We start from the raw sequence: 14,330 nt of genomic DNA on the forward strand, positions 1-14,330 counted from the left end.
AATCCCCTGTCACCAATCTTGGCTCAAGCCCGCCAATGTGGCTCACTGGCTCACCTTACAGACTCACTATGGCTGTGCAGATTTACCACAGTGAGAGAGACTGAGTGGGCCTGAGACAGACAGCCATGGAGATGTGACACAGAATGACTCTGCAACTTTATTTTACTGCACATTAAACTGCACTTGGTCGGAAAGTCTAACCCACATCAGTTTCACAATCTCATTGGGATTCTCAGGTCTGCCCAGTCTCTCCCGCCGCGGTAATATTCTGCATAGCCAGTGAGTCTATGATGTAAGCCAGTGCAAGGCAGACTCCAAAGTGGCAGGTATACTGCAGAACACAAATGAGGCATGCACTCCAGGAAGAGCATTGATAGCATCGGACTCGGGTGCCGGTCAGGAACCGGGATCGGATCCGGAGTCTCTTAATTCTTCCAAGTTTAGGGTTGTCACTCAGCAAGTGCTTCGAGGTTAAGGCTGAGCAACACTCCCGCACGGCTAACTTCACTTTTTTCCAGGTCCAGGACTCAGCAGGTAAGAAAATGGTGGGGAAGGGATGGGCTCTAAGTTCGACTGGCAAGATTTTAATTTTATGTTAGTGGATTTCTGCGTGGGAATGGACACACTATAGAGCCCTTCTACACCCAGAAACCCACTGATATTAAATATAAAACTTTTTAAAAATTAAAACCATCCTGGGTACTGCTACAATGCCCAGGAGGAAGGTTTTAATTTAAACAAATGTTCTGTGCAGTTCTGTCTTTTTAAATGTTCAGTTCTTGGTATTTGTGTCTTCAGAATTGATGCTATTAAGGTTTGCATAGTTGCTACTTAGGTTCTGAGAAGCTTATTTGCAGCAGTTTGTGTTACTGGTAGTATGACACATTTTATGTACAGTTTTTTAAATATTTTCTTTTCAGTTCAATAGAAATAATTTGGCATCATTTTCAAAAACTGCTTGCGATTGTCGTCGTTCCTCCCCCTCCCCCCCCCCGCCTCCCCCCCCCCCCAGCTCACCATGCACAAGCTCAGCCCAGCCCAAACCAACTGCTGCTCAGAACACATCATGACTTGCACAGTTGCTTCCCTGGCTTAGAGGCAACATTGCTTCAGGTGTTTATTATTTGGGCAATTTTATGGGTGGGCCAGTAGGTAATAATAATAACAATTTATATACCGCAAGGCTGTAAAGTTCTATGCGGTTTACAATAGTTAAAAATATAACAAATTGAATAAAAATAAAAAGGTAAAAGCCAATAACTAAAAAACCCTAAAAAGATCTGATTATTACATGATAAAATTCTACAAATCAGCTACCTAAGTACTTCAAATACAGATATATATTCCTTTGGAAGGAAGAGGGTATAAAATATTTAGGCATCATGATTCAAAATGCATTACATATACAATACATATTGAAAAATCTTTTATTGCTGAAAGTCAAAGATGTGTGAGCATTGGAACCCATTATATTTCTCTTGCTGGGGGAGAGTTCAAACTGTTAAAATGATGATTTTGCCTGTAGTTTGCTACCAAATGAGTATGATGCTGGTTTATTTTCAAGGGTCCTTTTATAAAAAGTTGAATGGTATTCTCACTAAATTTACTTGGCTGGGTAAAACTGCTAGAATTGCCCTAGTATCTTTGCAAAAACCAATTAGGGCGGGAGGGTAAATTTTCCAAATTTTTATAGATATCATCAAGCTTTCATACTGCGGCAGGGTATGTATTGGATCCTTCCTGAAGTCTTGGAGCATCTTCCGGACTGGCTGATTCTAGAATATCAACTCATGTCCCCTCTAAGATTGTCATTCAATATAAACATCTGGGGAATAAGGTCAAAAATATGTTCCTGAAGGTCCAGATAATAAATACAACAGATAAAGGAACCAAAATTATACTTCAGATACCTTATTAACCTTGAGTGGTGCTCAGAAACCAAGATGGCATATAAAGAACTCAAAACTGGGGAAAACCCCTAGAGAGATTCTTGTGATATCTATCATTGCACCAGTGTATGGTATAAAGGTACTGTAAAATGTTTGTAAAATATGTTCATAGCTGGTAATATATCCAAAAGTTGAATTGTCCAATATGACTTTAAAGAGAAATAGCTAAACAGCTTAATGAAAGAACTTAGCTTGAATGTTCAACCCGCGATGGTTCAGCTGGGTTCTGACGCGTTTCGCCGCTATGGCTTCATCAGAGAACCCGCCTAGCTAAAGATGAACACGAATTCAAAATCAGTCCTGAAAAGATGAAACAAAAGAAACAAGATGCATGACTGTGTTTGATACTGAAAAGCAACTATAAATACAGGTAAGCAGCAAAACTAACGACGCTACCGGTGGAATACCTGTGCTGAAACAATGATTTTCAATTTCCTGTGACGTAAGCGCTCAGCTGAGCGCTCGAATTTTATGCAGGGAGAAATGTCAATCACCTAGTGGAGGAACGCCCACCACTCCACTTCCTTATTAAGACCAGAAGGAGCCACTGTCTGCCAGTGAAAAATGAAGCTCTGTTCTTGTTTCCAAAGCCAAGCCTGTGAATTGCCCCCTCTATTACTGTGTGCCACCTTCAAAATTACGAATTTTAAATCCTGTAATTGATGAGAAAAAGATTGCCAATGCTGAACCAACGGGGCATTTATATCTCCTCTTCTGATTTTACTGAGGTGTTCAATAATACGGGTCTTGATGCTTCTAGTGGTGTGTCCTACATATAACATATTGCAAGGACAAAAGATCAAATATACAACACCCTGAGTATTGCAATCTGTGCGCTGTTGTAAAATGTATTTCTTCCTTAATAACCAGGGATGTTGAATGCTGGTGGTTTCAAAAGCGTGCGCACACACCGTACAATGTCCACATTTGAAATGACCCGTGGGGGGTGTCTCAGTATTGTTCGGTTTACTGAAAAAATAAGAGGTAGATATATGATCCCTCAAATTTCTGCCTCTGAAATATGCAAATAGAGGAGGCTGTTCGAGGCATGTGTGTGTCTGCAAAATGTGCCAATGGGTACTGATGATCTTTTTAATGTTGAATGCTTGATAAGAGTAAGGCAACGTGCATACCATTCGGGATTCAGGTTGGTCAGAAGTCTGATTTAACAAATAAGAGCGATGAGCATATAAAGCCCGTTTATAGGCTTTTTTAATGGTACCATGAGGATACCCACGATCTTTGAAACGCTGCCACATATCTTTTGAACGATGTTTATATTCTTCCGTGGTGCTGCACAAACGCCTGAGTCTCAAAAACTGACCCACTGGTAGATAATCTACCAGTGGGTCAGTTTTTGAGACTCAGGCGTTTGTGCAGCACCACGGAAGAATATAAATATCGTTCAGAAGATATGTGGCAGCGTTTCAAAGATCGTGGGTATCCTCATGGTACCATTAAAAAAGCCTATAAACGGGCTTTATATGCTCATCGCTCTTATTTGTTAAATCAGACTTCTGACCAACCTGAATCCCGAATGGTATGCACGTTGCCTTACTCTTATCAAGCATTCAACATTAAAAAGATCATCAGTACCCATTGGCACATTTTGCAGACACACACATGCCTCGAACAGCCTCCTCTATTTGCATATTTCAGAGGCAGAAATTTGAGGGATCATATATCTACCTCTTATTTTTTCAGTAAACCGAACAATACTGAGACACCCCCCACGGGTCATTTCAAATGTGGACATTGTACGGTGTGTGCGCACGCTTTTGAAACCACCAGCATTCAACATCCCTGGTTATTAAGGAAGAAATACATTTTACAACAGCGCACAGATTGCAATACTCAGGGTGTTGTATATTTGATCTTTTGTCCATGCAATATGTTATATGTAGGACACATATAACTGGTAGATAATCTACCAGTGGGTCAGTTTTTGAGACTCAGGCGTTTGTGCAGCACCACGGAAGAATATAAACATCGTTCAGAAGATATGTGGCAGCGTTTCAAAGATCGTGGGTATCCTCATGGTACCATTAAAAAAGCCTATAAACGGGCTTTATATGCTCATCGCTCTTATTTGTTAAATCAGACTTCTGACCAACCTGAATCCCGAATGGTATGCACGTTGCCTTACTCTTATCAAGCATTCAACATTAAAAAGATCATCAGTACCCATTGGCACATTTTGCAGACACACACATGCCTCGAACAGCCTCCTCTATTTGCATATTTCAGAGGCAGAAATTTGAGGGATCATATATCTACCTCTTATTTTTTCAGTAAACCGAACAATACTGAGACACCCCCCACGGGTCATTTCAAATGTGGACATTGTACGGTGTGTGCGCACGCTTTTGAAACCACCAGCATTCAACATCCCTGGTTATTAAGGAAGAAATACATTTTACAACAGCGCACAGATTGCAATACTCAGGGTGTTGTATATTTGATCTTTTGTCCATGCAATATGTTATATGTAGGACACATATAACTGGTAGATAATCTACCAGTGGGTCAGTTTTTGAGACTCAGGCGTTTGTGCAGCACCACGGAAGAATATAAACATCGTTCAGAAGATATGTGGCAGCGTTTCAAAGATCGTGGGTATCCTCATGGTACCATTAAAAAAGCCTATAAACGGGCTTTATATGCTCATCGCTCTTATTTGTTAAATCAGACTTCTGACCAACCTGAATCCCGAATGGTATGCACGTTGCCTTACTCTTATCAAGCATTCAACATTAAAAAGATCATCAGTACCCATTGGCACATTTTGCAGACACACACATGCCTCGAACAGCCTCCTCTATTTGCATATTTCAGAGGCAGAAATTTGAGGGATCATATATCTACCTCTTATTTTTTCAGTAAACCGAACAATACTGAGACACCCCCCACGGGTCATTTCAAATGTGGACATTGTACGGTGTGTGCGCACGCTTTTGAAACCACCAGCATTCAACATCCCTGGTTATTAAGGAAGAAATACATTTTACAACAGCGCACAGATTGCAATACTCAGGGTGTTGTATATTTGATCTTTTGTCCATGCAATATGTTATATGTAGGACACACCACTAGAAGCATCAAGACCCGTATTATTGAACACCTCAGTAAAATCAGAAGAGGAGATATAAATGCCCCGTTGGTTCAGCATTGGCAATCTTTTTCTCATCAATTACAGGATTTAAAATTCGTAATTTTGAAGGTGGCACACAGTAATAGAGGGGGCAATTCACAGGCTTGGCTTTGGAAACAAGAACAGAGCTTCATTTTTCACTGGCAGACAGTGGCTCCTTCTGGTCTTAATAAGGAAGTGGAGTGGTGGGCGTTCCTCCACTAGGTGATTGACATTTCTCCCTGCATAAAATTCGAGCGCTCAGCTGAGCGCTTACGTCACAGGAAATTGAAAATCATTGTTTCAGCACAGGTATTCCACCGGTAGCGTCGTTAGTTTTGCTGCTTACCTGTATTTATAGTTGCTTTTCAGTATCAAACACAGTCATGCATCTTGTTTCTTTTGTTTCATCTTTTCAGGACTGATTTTGAATTCGTGTTCATCTTTAGCTAGGCGGGTTCTCTGATGAAGCCATAGCGGCGAAACGCGTCAGAACCCAGCTGAACCATCGCGGGTTGAACATTCAAGCTAAGTTCTTTCATTAAGCTGTTTAGCTATTTCTCTTTAAAGTCATATTGGACAATTCAACTTTTGGATATATTACCAGCTATGAACATATTTTACAAACATTTTACAGTACCTTTATACCATACACTGGTGCAATGATAGATATCACAAGAATCTCTCTAGGGGTTTTCCCCAGTTTTGAGTTCTTTATATGCCATCTTGGTTTCTGAGCACCACTCAAGGTTAATAAGGTATCTGAAGTATAATTTTGGTCCCTCTAAGATTGTGTCACATATTGAGTATTAAACTGCCAAGGATTTATAAGGATAATTGTATTCTTTTGGATACATGGAAAACTTTAACATTCATTAATAATCTAACACCTGTACCAGTGCAAAAATCCACATCAGCCCTTATGGTTGAACTCCAAGATTCAAATTGTCGAGCCTAAGATCCTCTGGAAGCATTGGCTATAGGCTGGCATGCATACTTTGGATGATGTATTATCAAATGAGAAACTGCTTAATTTTTCACGACTGCAACAAACATTCAGTATTTCAAAGTCTCAAGTATATAAGTGGTTGCAGTTGAAGCAGGACATTCAAAAAGAGATCCTGAGTGGCGAAATTTAAAAGATCAGTATAGCTTGCCGGATCTATGCTTCCAGAAAGATTTCCTAGGGCATCAGACTGCCAAGTGGTATAAATTAATTTCAGAATATTTGAATAAGAAACCAAAAACGAGCCTAAGGGATATTGAGGTAAATCAAAAGATTTCTGCTATTCAATGGCCACGCATTTGGTCTTGGAGGATGAGATGTACAGCATCAGCATCTATGAGACAGACTTGTTTTTTTCTGTTACATAGAATTTTTTGGACCCCTGTTCGTTTGCAAAAATTAGATAGTTCAAAGTCTAATAAATGCTTGCACTGTCATATAGGGACGCTGGATCACATGTTGTACTTTTGCCCCTTAATATTAGGCTTCTGGAAGTTAATATGGGTTACAATTAATAGGATATTGGATACTTCCATTCCTATGTCATACGATATGGTGCTCTTTGGAACTATATTACAACCCAAGTCTCCAATTTCTGCAGCTAAGAATAGACTACTTCTTGTAATGACTGGGATTGCTATACAAATGGTCACAAAAAACTGGAAGAATTGTGATAGACTGAATCACATCTTTTGGTGGGAATCCCTGTGCTTATGTTATTGATACGAACATATGTATTCGGAACTTCAATGAGATTTGGGGCCCATTAGCAAATTTTGTATCCAATTAATAGTTCAAGCCTTCCATTTTATTGAGTTTTACACACATCCGGGTTGGGAGGGAGGGGGGGAAAGATATCTATATTATTGTTTGTTAGTAATAAGTGCTGTTATTTGGTGCCAATTGTTGTGTTTCTGTATGCACTTTGTGTATGTTTTAAAATAAATAAAGATTTATTTTTTAAAAACACAACAGATATACCGGTATTTTTAGATGTTTCCTAAATTCCCCATAAGTGTCAGTAAGCAAAAGCAATTGTTCTAAATCCTTACCCCATAACGCTGCTTGATATGAAAAAAGATATTGATGATGTTTTTTAAGTTTACATCCTCTAACCGGTAGAAAAACAAAATTCAGATGTGAGCTTCTATTATGTCTGTTGGTTGCAAAAGAGAAAAGCTCAGTTATGTATTTAGGAGCTAAACCAAATAAAACCTTAAAACAAAAACAACCAAACTTAAACTTCACACGCGCCTCCATCGGCAACCAGTGCAGTACTCGATAGGAAGGTGTTACATGATCATATTTCTTCAAACTGAAAATTAACCTGACCGCCGCATTTTGCACCATTCGCAATCGTTGCATATTCTTCTGAGAAATTGCTAAGTAGGCAATATTGCAGTAATCAAGTTGACTTAGGGCTCCTTTTACAAAGATGCGTTAGGGCCTTAACACGCAGAATAATGCGCGCTAAAATGCCCCGTGTGCTAGCTGCTACCACCTCCTCTTGAGCAGGCGGTAGTTTTTTTGATAGCGTGCACTAAAAACGCTAGCACACCTTTGTAAAAAGAGCCCTTAAAATAAGAGATTGTACCCAAATTCTAAATGATGAAACATCAAAATACGCTCTAATGGACCGAAGCTTCCAAAGAGTAAAGAAACCCTTTCTAACCAGAGTCCACCTGGTTCTTCATAGTCAAACCCTGGTCCAGTATTATACCTAGAACCTTCATAGTAGATTGAATAGGATAGCTAAGTTTATTGATACACACTGATGTTTTAGTATCAAACAGGTGAGGTGAAGCTACAAAAAATTTCATTTTTTTTCTGAATTAAGCTTTAGTCTAAATTCAGTCATCAATTGTTCCTTCAAATTTAACACTTCTGTTGCCTTAGGAATGACTTCAGAGAGAGAGGTAGCAAATGGAATAATGGTTGTAAAATAGGAGGACATAGATTTCCTCTTCATTCCATACTCCCAACCCTCGTTTCCTACCAGATTTAAAAATGAAAATATCTTACTAGCGGGGATCCTCAAGCCTTGCCAACTAAAGACTTCTGAGGCCTGCTACCCCACTCAGAAAATCACGGCAGTATGTGGTAGCACTATGAGCACCATGGTTATGCTTGGTTTTCACACAGCATCCCAGTGCCTAAATTTTGATGCCCTATATAGAATTTGTCCCATAATGCACTCAAGTCAGTGAAACACTAAGGAGAGTCAGATTCTTTACTAAACTAAACTAAACCTTGGGTTTGTATATCGCATCATCTCTACATTCGCAAAGCTCGACACGGTTAACAAGGGTTAGGGTAGAAAGGAACTCCAATGAAAGGAAAAGACAAAATGAAGAGAAAATTTAGGACAGAGTAACCAGAGAGAGGAAGAGTTACATTTTTGAAAATAACCAGGTTTTCAGATGTTTACGGAAGATTTGGAGGGAGCTCAGATTCCTAAGAGGGGAGGTAAGATTGTTCCAGAGCTCAGTGATTCTGAAAGGATGGGAGGAACCTAGTTTTCCTACAAGGGAAACGCCTTTTTGAGAGGGAAAGGAAAGTTTCAGGTTTTGGGTAGATCTGGTGGAATTGGGGTTAGAGGAATTCCAAGACAGAGGAATAAAAGGGGGGAGAATGCCGTTTAGGATCTTGAAAGTAAGGCAAGCACATTTGAAGTAGACTCTGGAGATTATCGGGAGCCAGTGGAGCTTGGACAAAAGTGGTGAGACGTGGTCGAATTTGCTTTTTGCGAAGATAAGCTTAGCAGCGGCATTTTGAATCTGCTGGAGTCTTTGAAGGTTTTTCTTTGTTAGGCTTAGGTACATAGAGTTGCAATAGTCCAGTCTGGAAAGGATGGTGGATTGGACAAGGACAGCAAAGTGTTTTTGATGGAAACAGGTTCTCACTTTCCTTAGCATGTGAAGGCTGAAGAAACATTTTTTTATTAGGGAGTTGAGGTGATCTTTGAAGGAAAGTGTAGGTAGAGTCAATGATGACTCCCAGAATTTTACTTTAGTATTCAAGATGCAGGGTGGGGCCAGAGGACAGTGGGATGGAGGTGGGCAGTTGGTCCAGTTTTGGGCCGAGCCAGAGAAGTTTTGTTTTGGATTCGTTCAGTTTCATCTGCACAGTGTGGGCCCAGGATTGAAGGTTCGATATACATGAGGATATGTTCGCAGAGAGGTTGGTGAGGTTCCGGTCGGTCTCGAGGAGAACAAAGATGTCATCTGTGTAAGTGTAAAGTGTTTCAAGTGGGGAGAGATGGAGGAGTTTAAGGGAGGACATGTAAATGTTGAAGAGGATAGGAGAGAGAGGTGAGCCTTGTGGGACTCCACATATCGGGTTCCAGGGGGAGGAAGAAGTGTCCTTCATGTTGACTGTGTAGGAGCGGGAGCGTAAGAACTTCGAGAATCAGTCAAGGACTGTGGAGTTAATGCCTATCTCGGTGAGTTGGTAAATTAGGATATCATGATGGACGACATCAAAAGCTGCAGAGAGGTCGAATTGAAGAAGGACGGTGAACTTGTTGCGAGAATGGAGATGTTGAACTTTTGAGATTAAGGAGGTCAGAAGGGATTCTGTGCTGAAGCTGGGACGGAAGCCGTATTGGTAGGGTAGAAGAATGGTGAATTTTTCAAGGTAGGAAGATAGTTGACTGGATATGATGGATTCTAGCATCTTGGTAAGGAGAGGAATGTTTGCTATTGGACGGTAGCTGGATGGTGTGGAGGGGTCTAGATCAGGTTTTTTCAGTAGTGGGGTTAAGGAGATATGGCCCATTTCTGGGGAGAATAGACCCGAATGGAGGGCAGAATTTATGAGAATGGTAAGAGATGAGATGGCCTAAGGGGGAGTGTTCTCATAAAGGTAGGCGGGGAATGGATCCAAGGTACAGTTGCAGGATTTCAATTTGAGGCAGAGATTATGGACCAGGGATTCAGAAACTAGTTCGAAGGAAGACCAGGATCTGTCAGCTGGGATGGGGTAGGAGTCTATTGGGATAGGGTTGGGGTCGATTGGAATCAAAGATTTGTAGGAGATTGCAGGTGGGAAGGAGCGCCTCAAGGTGGAGACCTTATCGCTGAAGAATTTTGCTAGAGAATCAGCTGAGGGGGAGGAGGGGAAGATGGAGTCATTTTTGGAGGTTAAGGTACGCCAGATGTTAAATAATGTGCTACTCTGGTTGTTGGATTTGGAGATTTTGTCACCGTAGAAGTTTTTCCTTGCTTTTTTTAGAACAGAGATTAAGCAAAATAATGATAGCAGTTACTTTCTCCTTATATAGCTGTGAGAGCACTTCTCAGACTGAAAAACTCTGAAGCCTTCAAAAACAGCCAATAGCGGCAGTGAGTGGAGTCTATGTAATGTACAGACAGCTTCCTTGTTGCTATGCCTGCTTACTGAAACTCCTGCTTTTTGAAAGATTTAGTCAATACAGAAATCCCCCTCCTCACATAACATATCTTGTTCTTTCATTTCTGCCTTGCATCTCTGTATTTTACCCTAAAACCATATCTTTTCTTTTCAGAATAGAAAATCTCTCCTTGAACAAATTTATGAACATGTTCCAGTCTTCATGGAAAAGCTTCTGTGATTTTGAGCACGTCTTTATTCAGATCAGCAACACTACCTCAAGTGAGTTGCCACCATTTGCAGAAGCTAAAAAGTTATCTACTTATTTAGTGGGTTTGATACATAGGCAGCCCCTGGGTTACGAACGGGTTCCGTTTTCTTAAACCATTCTTAAGTTGAATTTGTATGTTACTTGAATTCTAGTATTCTTCCCATCTTCTCCACCTCCTTGAGGCCCCTCTTGCATCCCTTTCCATCCATCCCACTGTTCCTTCTCCACCACCACATCCAACATTACTCCCTCTCATCTCTTTCCCATTTATCTCTACCTCATTCCACTCCCACCACCATGTCCAATAATTCTCTCCCTCCCTATGCCTAACAATTCTCTTCTTTCTACATCTCCCCATGTGCACCATCTCTCATTCCCTCTATCTCAGACACCCAATTCACCCTTTCTATTCTCTCCCCCTACCTCAGAATCTCTTTCCTACCATTCTTCCATCCTATGGCTCATTCTCCCCTCCCTACATTCTGTGTCCCAAGTTCATTCCTCCTTCCTTCCATCTTTTGTCCGAAGTTTGTGCTCCCTCCCTCCTGAGTCCCAACATGCCCCTCTCCCTCACTCCCATGTCCCAACGCACCCCTCTCTTCCCCCCCCCCTTTCCATTCTGTGCCCTAATTACATGCCTCCCTCCGGCGGGTGTTTACCTTCTGGCCAGCTCCCTTCTCGTTCCAGCTGCAGTCATTTCTCTGCATAAAACCACCAGCAGCAGCTCCTATGTGCATCCCATGGCTGAGTTGGAAATCTTCCCTCTGACACCAGAGGAAACTCCTCCCACATCAGAGGGAAAGCTTCTGGCTCAGCCATAGGACGTGCATAGGAACTGCTGCCCACGGCTTTGTGCAGAGAAATAACTGCAGCTGGAAGGAGGAGGGAGCCGGCCAGAAGAGGAGTGTGTGGTGCATGGGTTAGAGCTACAGCCTCAGCACCCTGGGGTTGTGGGTTCAAACCCCGTGCTGCTCCCTGTGACCCTGGGCAAGTCACTTAATCCTCTATAGCCCCAGGTACGTTAGATAGATTGTGAGCCCACCAGGACAGATAGGGAAAATGCTTGAGTACCTGATTGTAAAACCGCTTAGATAACCTTGATAGGCAGTATATAAAAAAACCTAATAAACTTGAAACTTGAAGAGAGGCATGTACTTGGGGCAGAGAAAGGAGGGAGGGACGCATTGGGACTCGGGAGGGAGAGGGGCATCTAGGGACTTGGGAGGGAGTGGGGCATGTTGGGACTTGGGAGGGAGAGGGGCATGTTGGGACTCGAGAGGGAGTGGGGTGCATTGGGACTCAGGAGAGAGGGAGAGGGGCATGTTGGGACACCGAAGGTAAAGCAGGACCACCGTTCGTAAGTACGAGTCCAACGTAAGTTGGAGGTTCGTAAAATGGGGATTGCCTGTACCATCAATCAAGAAAGTGTAGTAGAATAGGTAAACCTTAATTGTTTACTGTTTGAAAAAATACAAAGACTAAGGGGTATGCCATAAAGTTATATGGTAATGCTTTTAAAATAAATAGAAGAAAATATTTTTTTTTTTACCTAATGAATAATTAAGCTCTGGAACTTGTTGCTAGAGGATATGTTAACAGCAGTTGATATAGTATATCTGGGTTTCCAAAAGGTTTGGACTATTTGCTGGAGAAAAAGCTCATAATCTGCTATTACGATAGACATGGGATCAGCCAGGTAGATGATCACTTTGCCATCTTTGTTTCCTCTGCTCCTTTTTGTATTTCAGTTCATTTCATACACTCATAAATTCGCTTGTCATTTCAAAACTAGACTTTTGTAATTGCATCTATACTGAAATCACTACCACACAACTTAAGCATCTCGCTGCCTACCTAGACACTCCTCCCTACATCCTATTCAGTATGGTTTCAGACCCCAGCACAGCATAGAGTTACTTCTACTCATACTAACCATCAAAATCAAACAGATGCACAGATCTTGCAGTTTGACATATCTGCTGCATTTTACTCCATCAATCACAAGCTCCTACTGAATAAACTTAATGAACTAGGTCTGACCGGAATTGTCCTCAACTGGTTCAAACCAATTTGAATATCTTATTATGTCCCAGCAAGTCAGCATAAGCTCGCCCATCAGAAAGGAAAACTAAGGCGATCCCAATTCTTCCAATTGCGAGTAATCATTTGCATGGCTATCCCGGTCATAATTAGGAAAAGCCTGCATTTATAGCGGTCCATGGGGGGCTTACTATGCAATAACATTCCACATATGACTACCTCATACGTCAATGGAATTGATGCTTCCAGTATGCTAGTAATCTATCCCCATTTTGACTTCCAGAAGTTAAGTATCAAAGGACAGTAGAACAGCAGATGATCCAGTGTCCCTACATCAAGATGACAGTGCCAGCATCTATTAGAGTTAGAACTGTCTAATTTTTGTAAATGAACAGGGGTTCAGAAACTTCTATGTAACAAAAAAAAAACATGTTTGTCTCATAGATGCTGATGCTGTACATCTCATCCTCCAAGTCCAAATTCGTGGCCATTGAGATGCAGAAATATGCTACTTAATCTCAATGTTCCAAATGTCTCTAAGACAAGTTTTTGGCTTTTTATTCAAGAATTCAGATATTAATTTATACCATCGGGCGGCCTGATGTCCTAGCAAATCTGTCTGGAAGCATAGAACCTACAAGCTATAATATTTTTAAAAAATTTCACCATTCAGGGAACCCCTTCTGAATGGCTTGCTTCAACTGCAACCACTTATAAAGTTCAGACTTTGAAATACCAAAAGATTGTTGCAGTTGTGAAAAATCAAGCATTTTCCCATTTGAAATAACATCATCTAGTGTACGTTTGCCTGCCTACATCCAGTGCTTCCAGGCAATCTTAGACTCGCCAATTTGAATCTTGTAGTTTAGCCATAAGGATTGACACGTGGAATTCTCTACTGGCATTTCTGTTAAATTGCAAGCCCAACCGAAGTAAAGAAACAATGGTCCAACTGTCTGCAGTGAAAAACAATCCAGAGCAAACAAAACAAAATACTGCAGACTTTGTACACGATGCAGGCAGACTTTATTTATGACGTGTTTCGTATAATCTTCATCAAGGGTCCTAATAAGTACAAGTACAATATTGGTTTTAATATTGTACTTGTACTTATTAGGACCCCTGATGAAGATTATACGAAACACGGACCGTGTTGGGTCCCTTGCCTGGTAAAAGGTTTTTAAATGTTTTATTCGTCATAAATAAAGTCTGCCTGCATCGTGTACAAAGTCTGCAGTATTTTGTTTTGTTTGCTCTCGTTATTTCTGTTAAATTGTTAATAAATTTCAAGGTTTTCCAGGTGTCAAATATAATACTATTGTCCTTAACATAACTAGGTAACTTGATACTCAACACATGAGACAGCCATAATGGGAACATAATTTGCCACTCTAAGTGCAGCCAATCAGGAAGATGTTCCATGAGCTCAGGAAGGACCCACAAGTCTCTCTTAAGCGTCTGATTGAATATTTGAGCTGCTTTTAAGTTTTAGAGTATTCCCTGTCGCCCAGTACATTCAGTTGAGTGTGGCTGTATTCTAATGCTGTTTGGTTTCCTGAACCAGGAGCACAAAACGTGTGCATG

At 41.0% G+C, this 14,330-nt stretch overlaps 1 protein-coding gene across 3 annotated transcripts in view; it reads left to right on the forward strand.

Annotated features, from left to right (window-relative positions):
* Positions 1-14,330, forward strand: part of LOC117358965 (arachidonate 5-lipoxygenase-like) — a 155,356-nt gene that overhangs the window by 62,199 nt on the left and 78,827 nt on the right. For all 3 annotated transcript variants that reach the window (XM_033940953.1, XM_033940954.1, XM_033940955.1), the window contains exon 5: positions 10,611-10,717. In XM_033940953.1, coding sequence (XP_033796844.1) covers positions 10,611-10,717 — 107 coding nt within the window. The remainder of the gene's footprint in view (positions 1-10,610; positions 10,718-14,330) is intronic.

The sequence above is a fragment of the Geotrypetes seraphini genome, chromosome 4, assembly GCF_902459505.1.
Source record: "Geotrypetes seraphini chromosome 4, aGeoSer1.1, whole genome shotgun sequence".
NCBI classification, from domain to species: domain Eukaryota; kingdom Metazoa; phylum Chordata; class Amphibia; order Gymnophiona; family Dermophiidae; genus Geotrypetes; species Geotrypetes seraphini.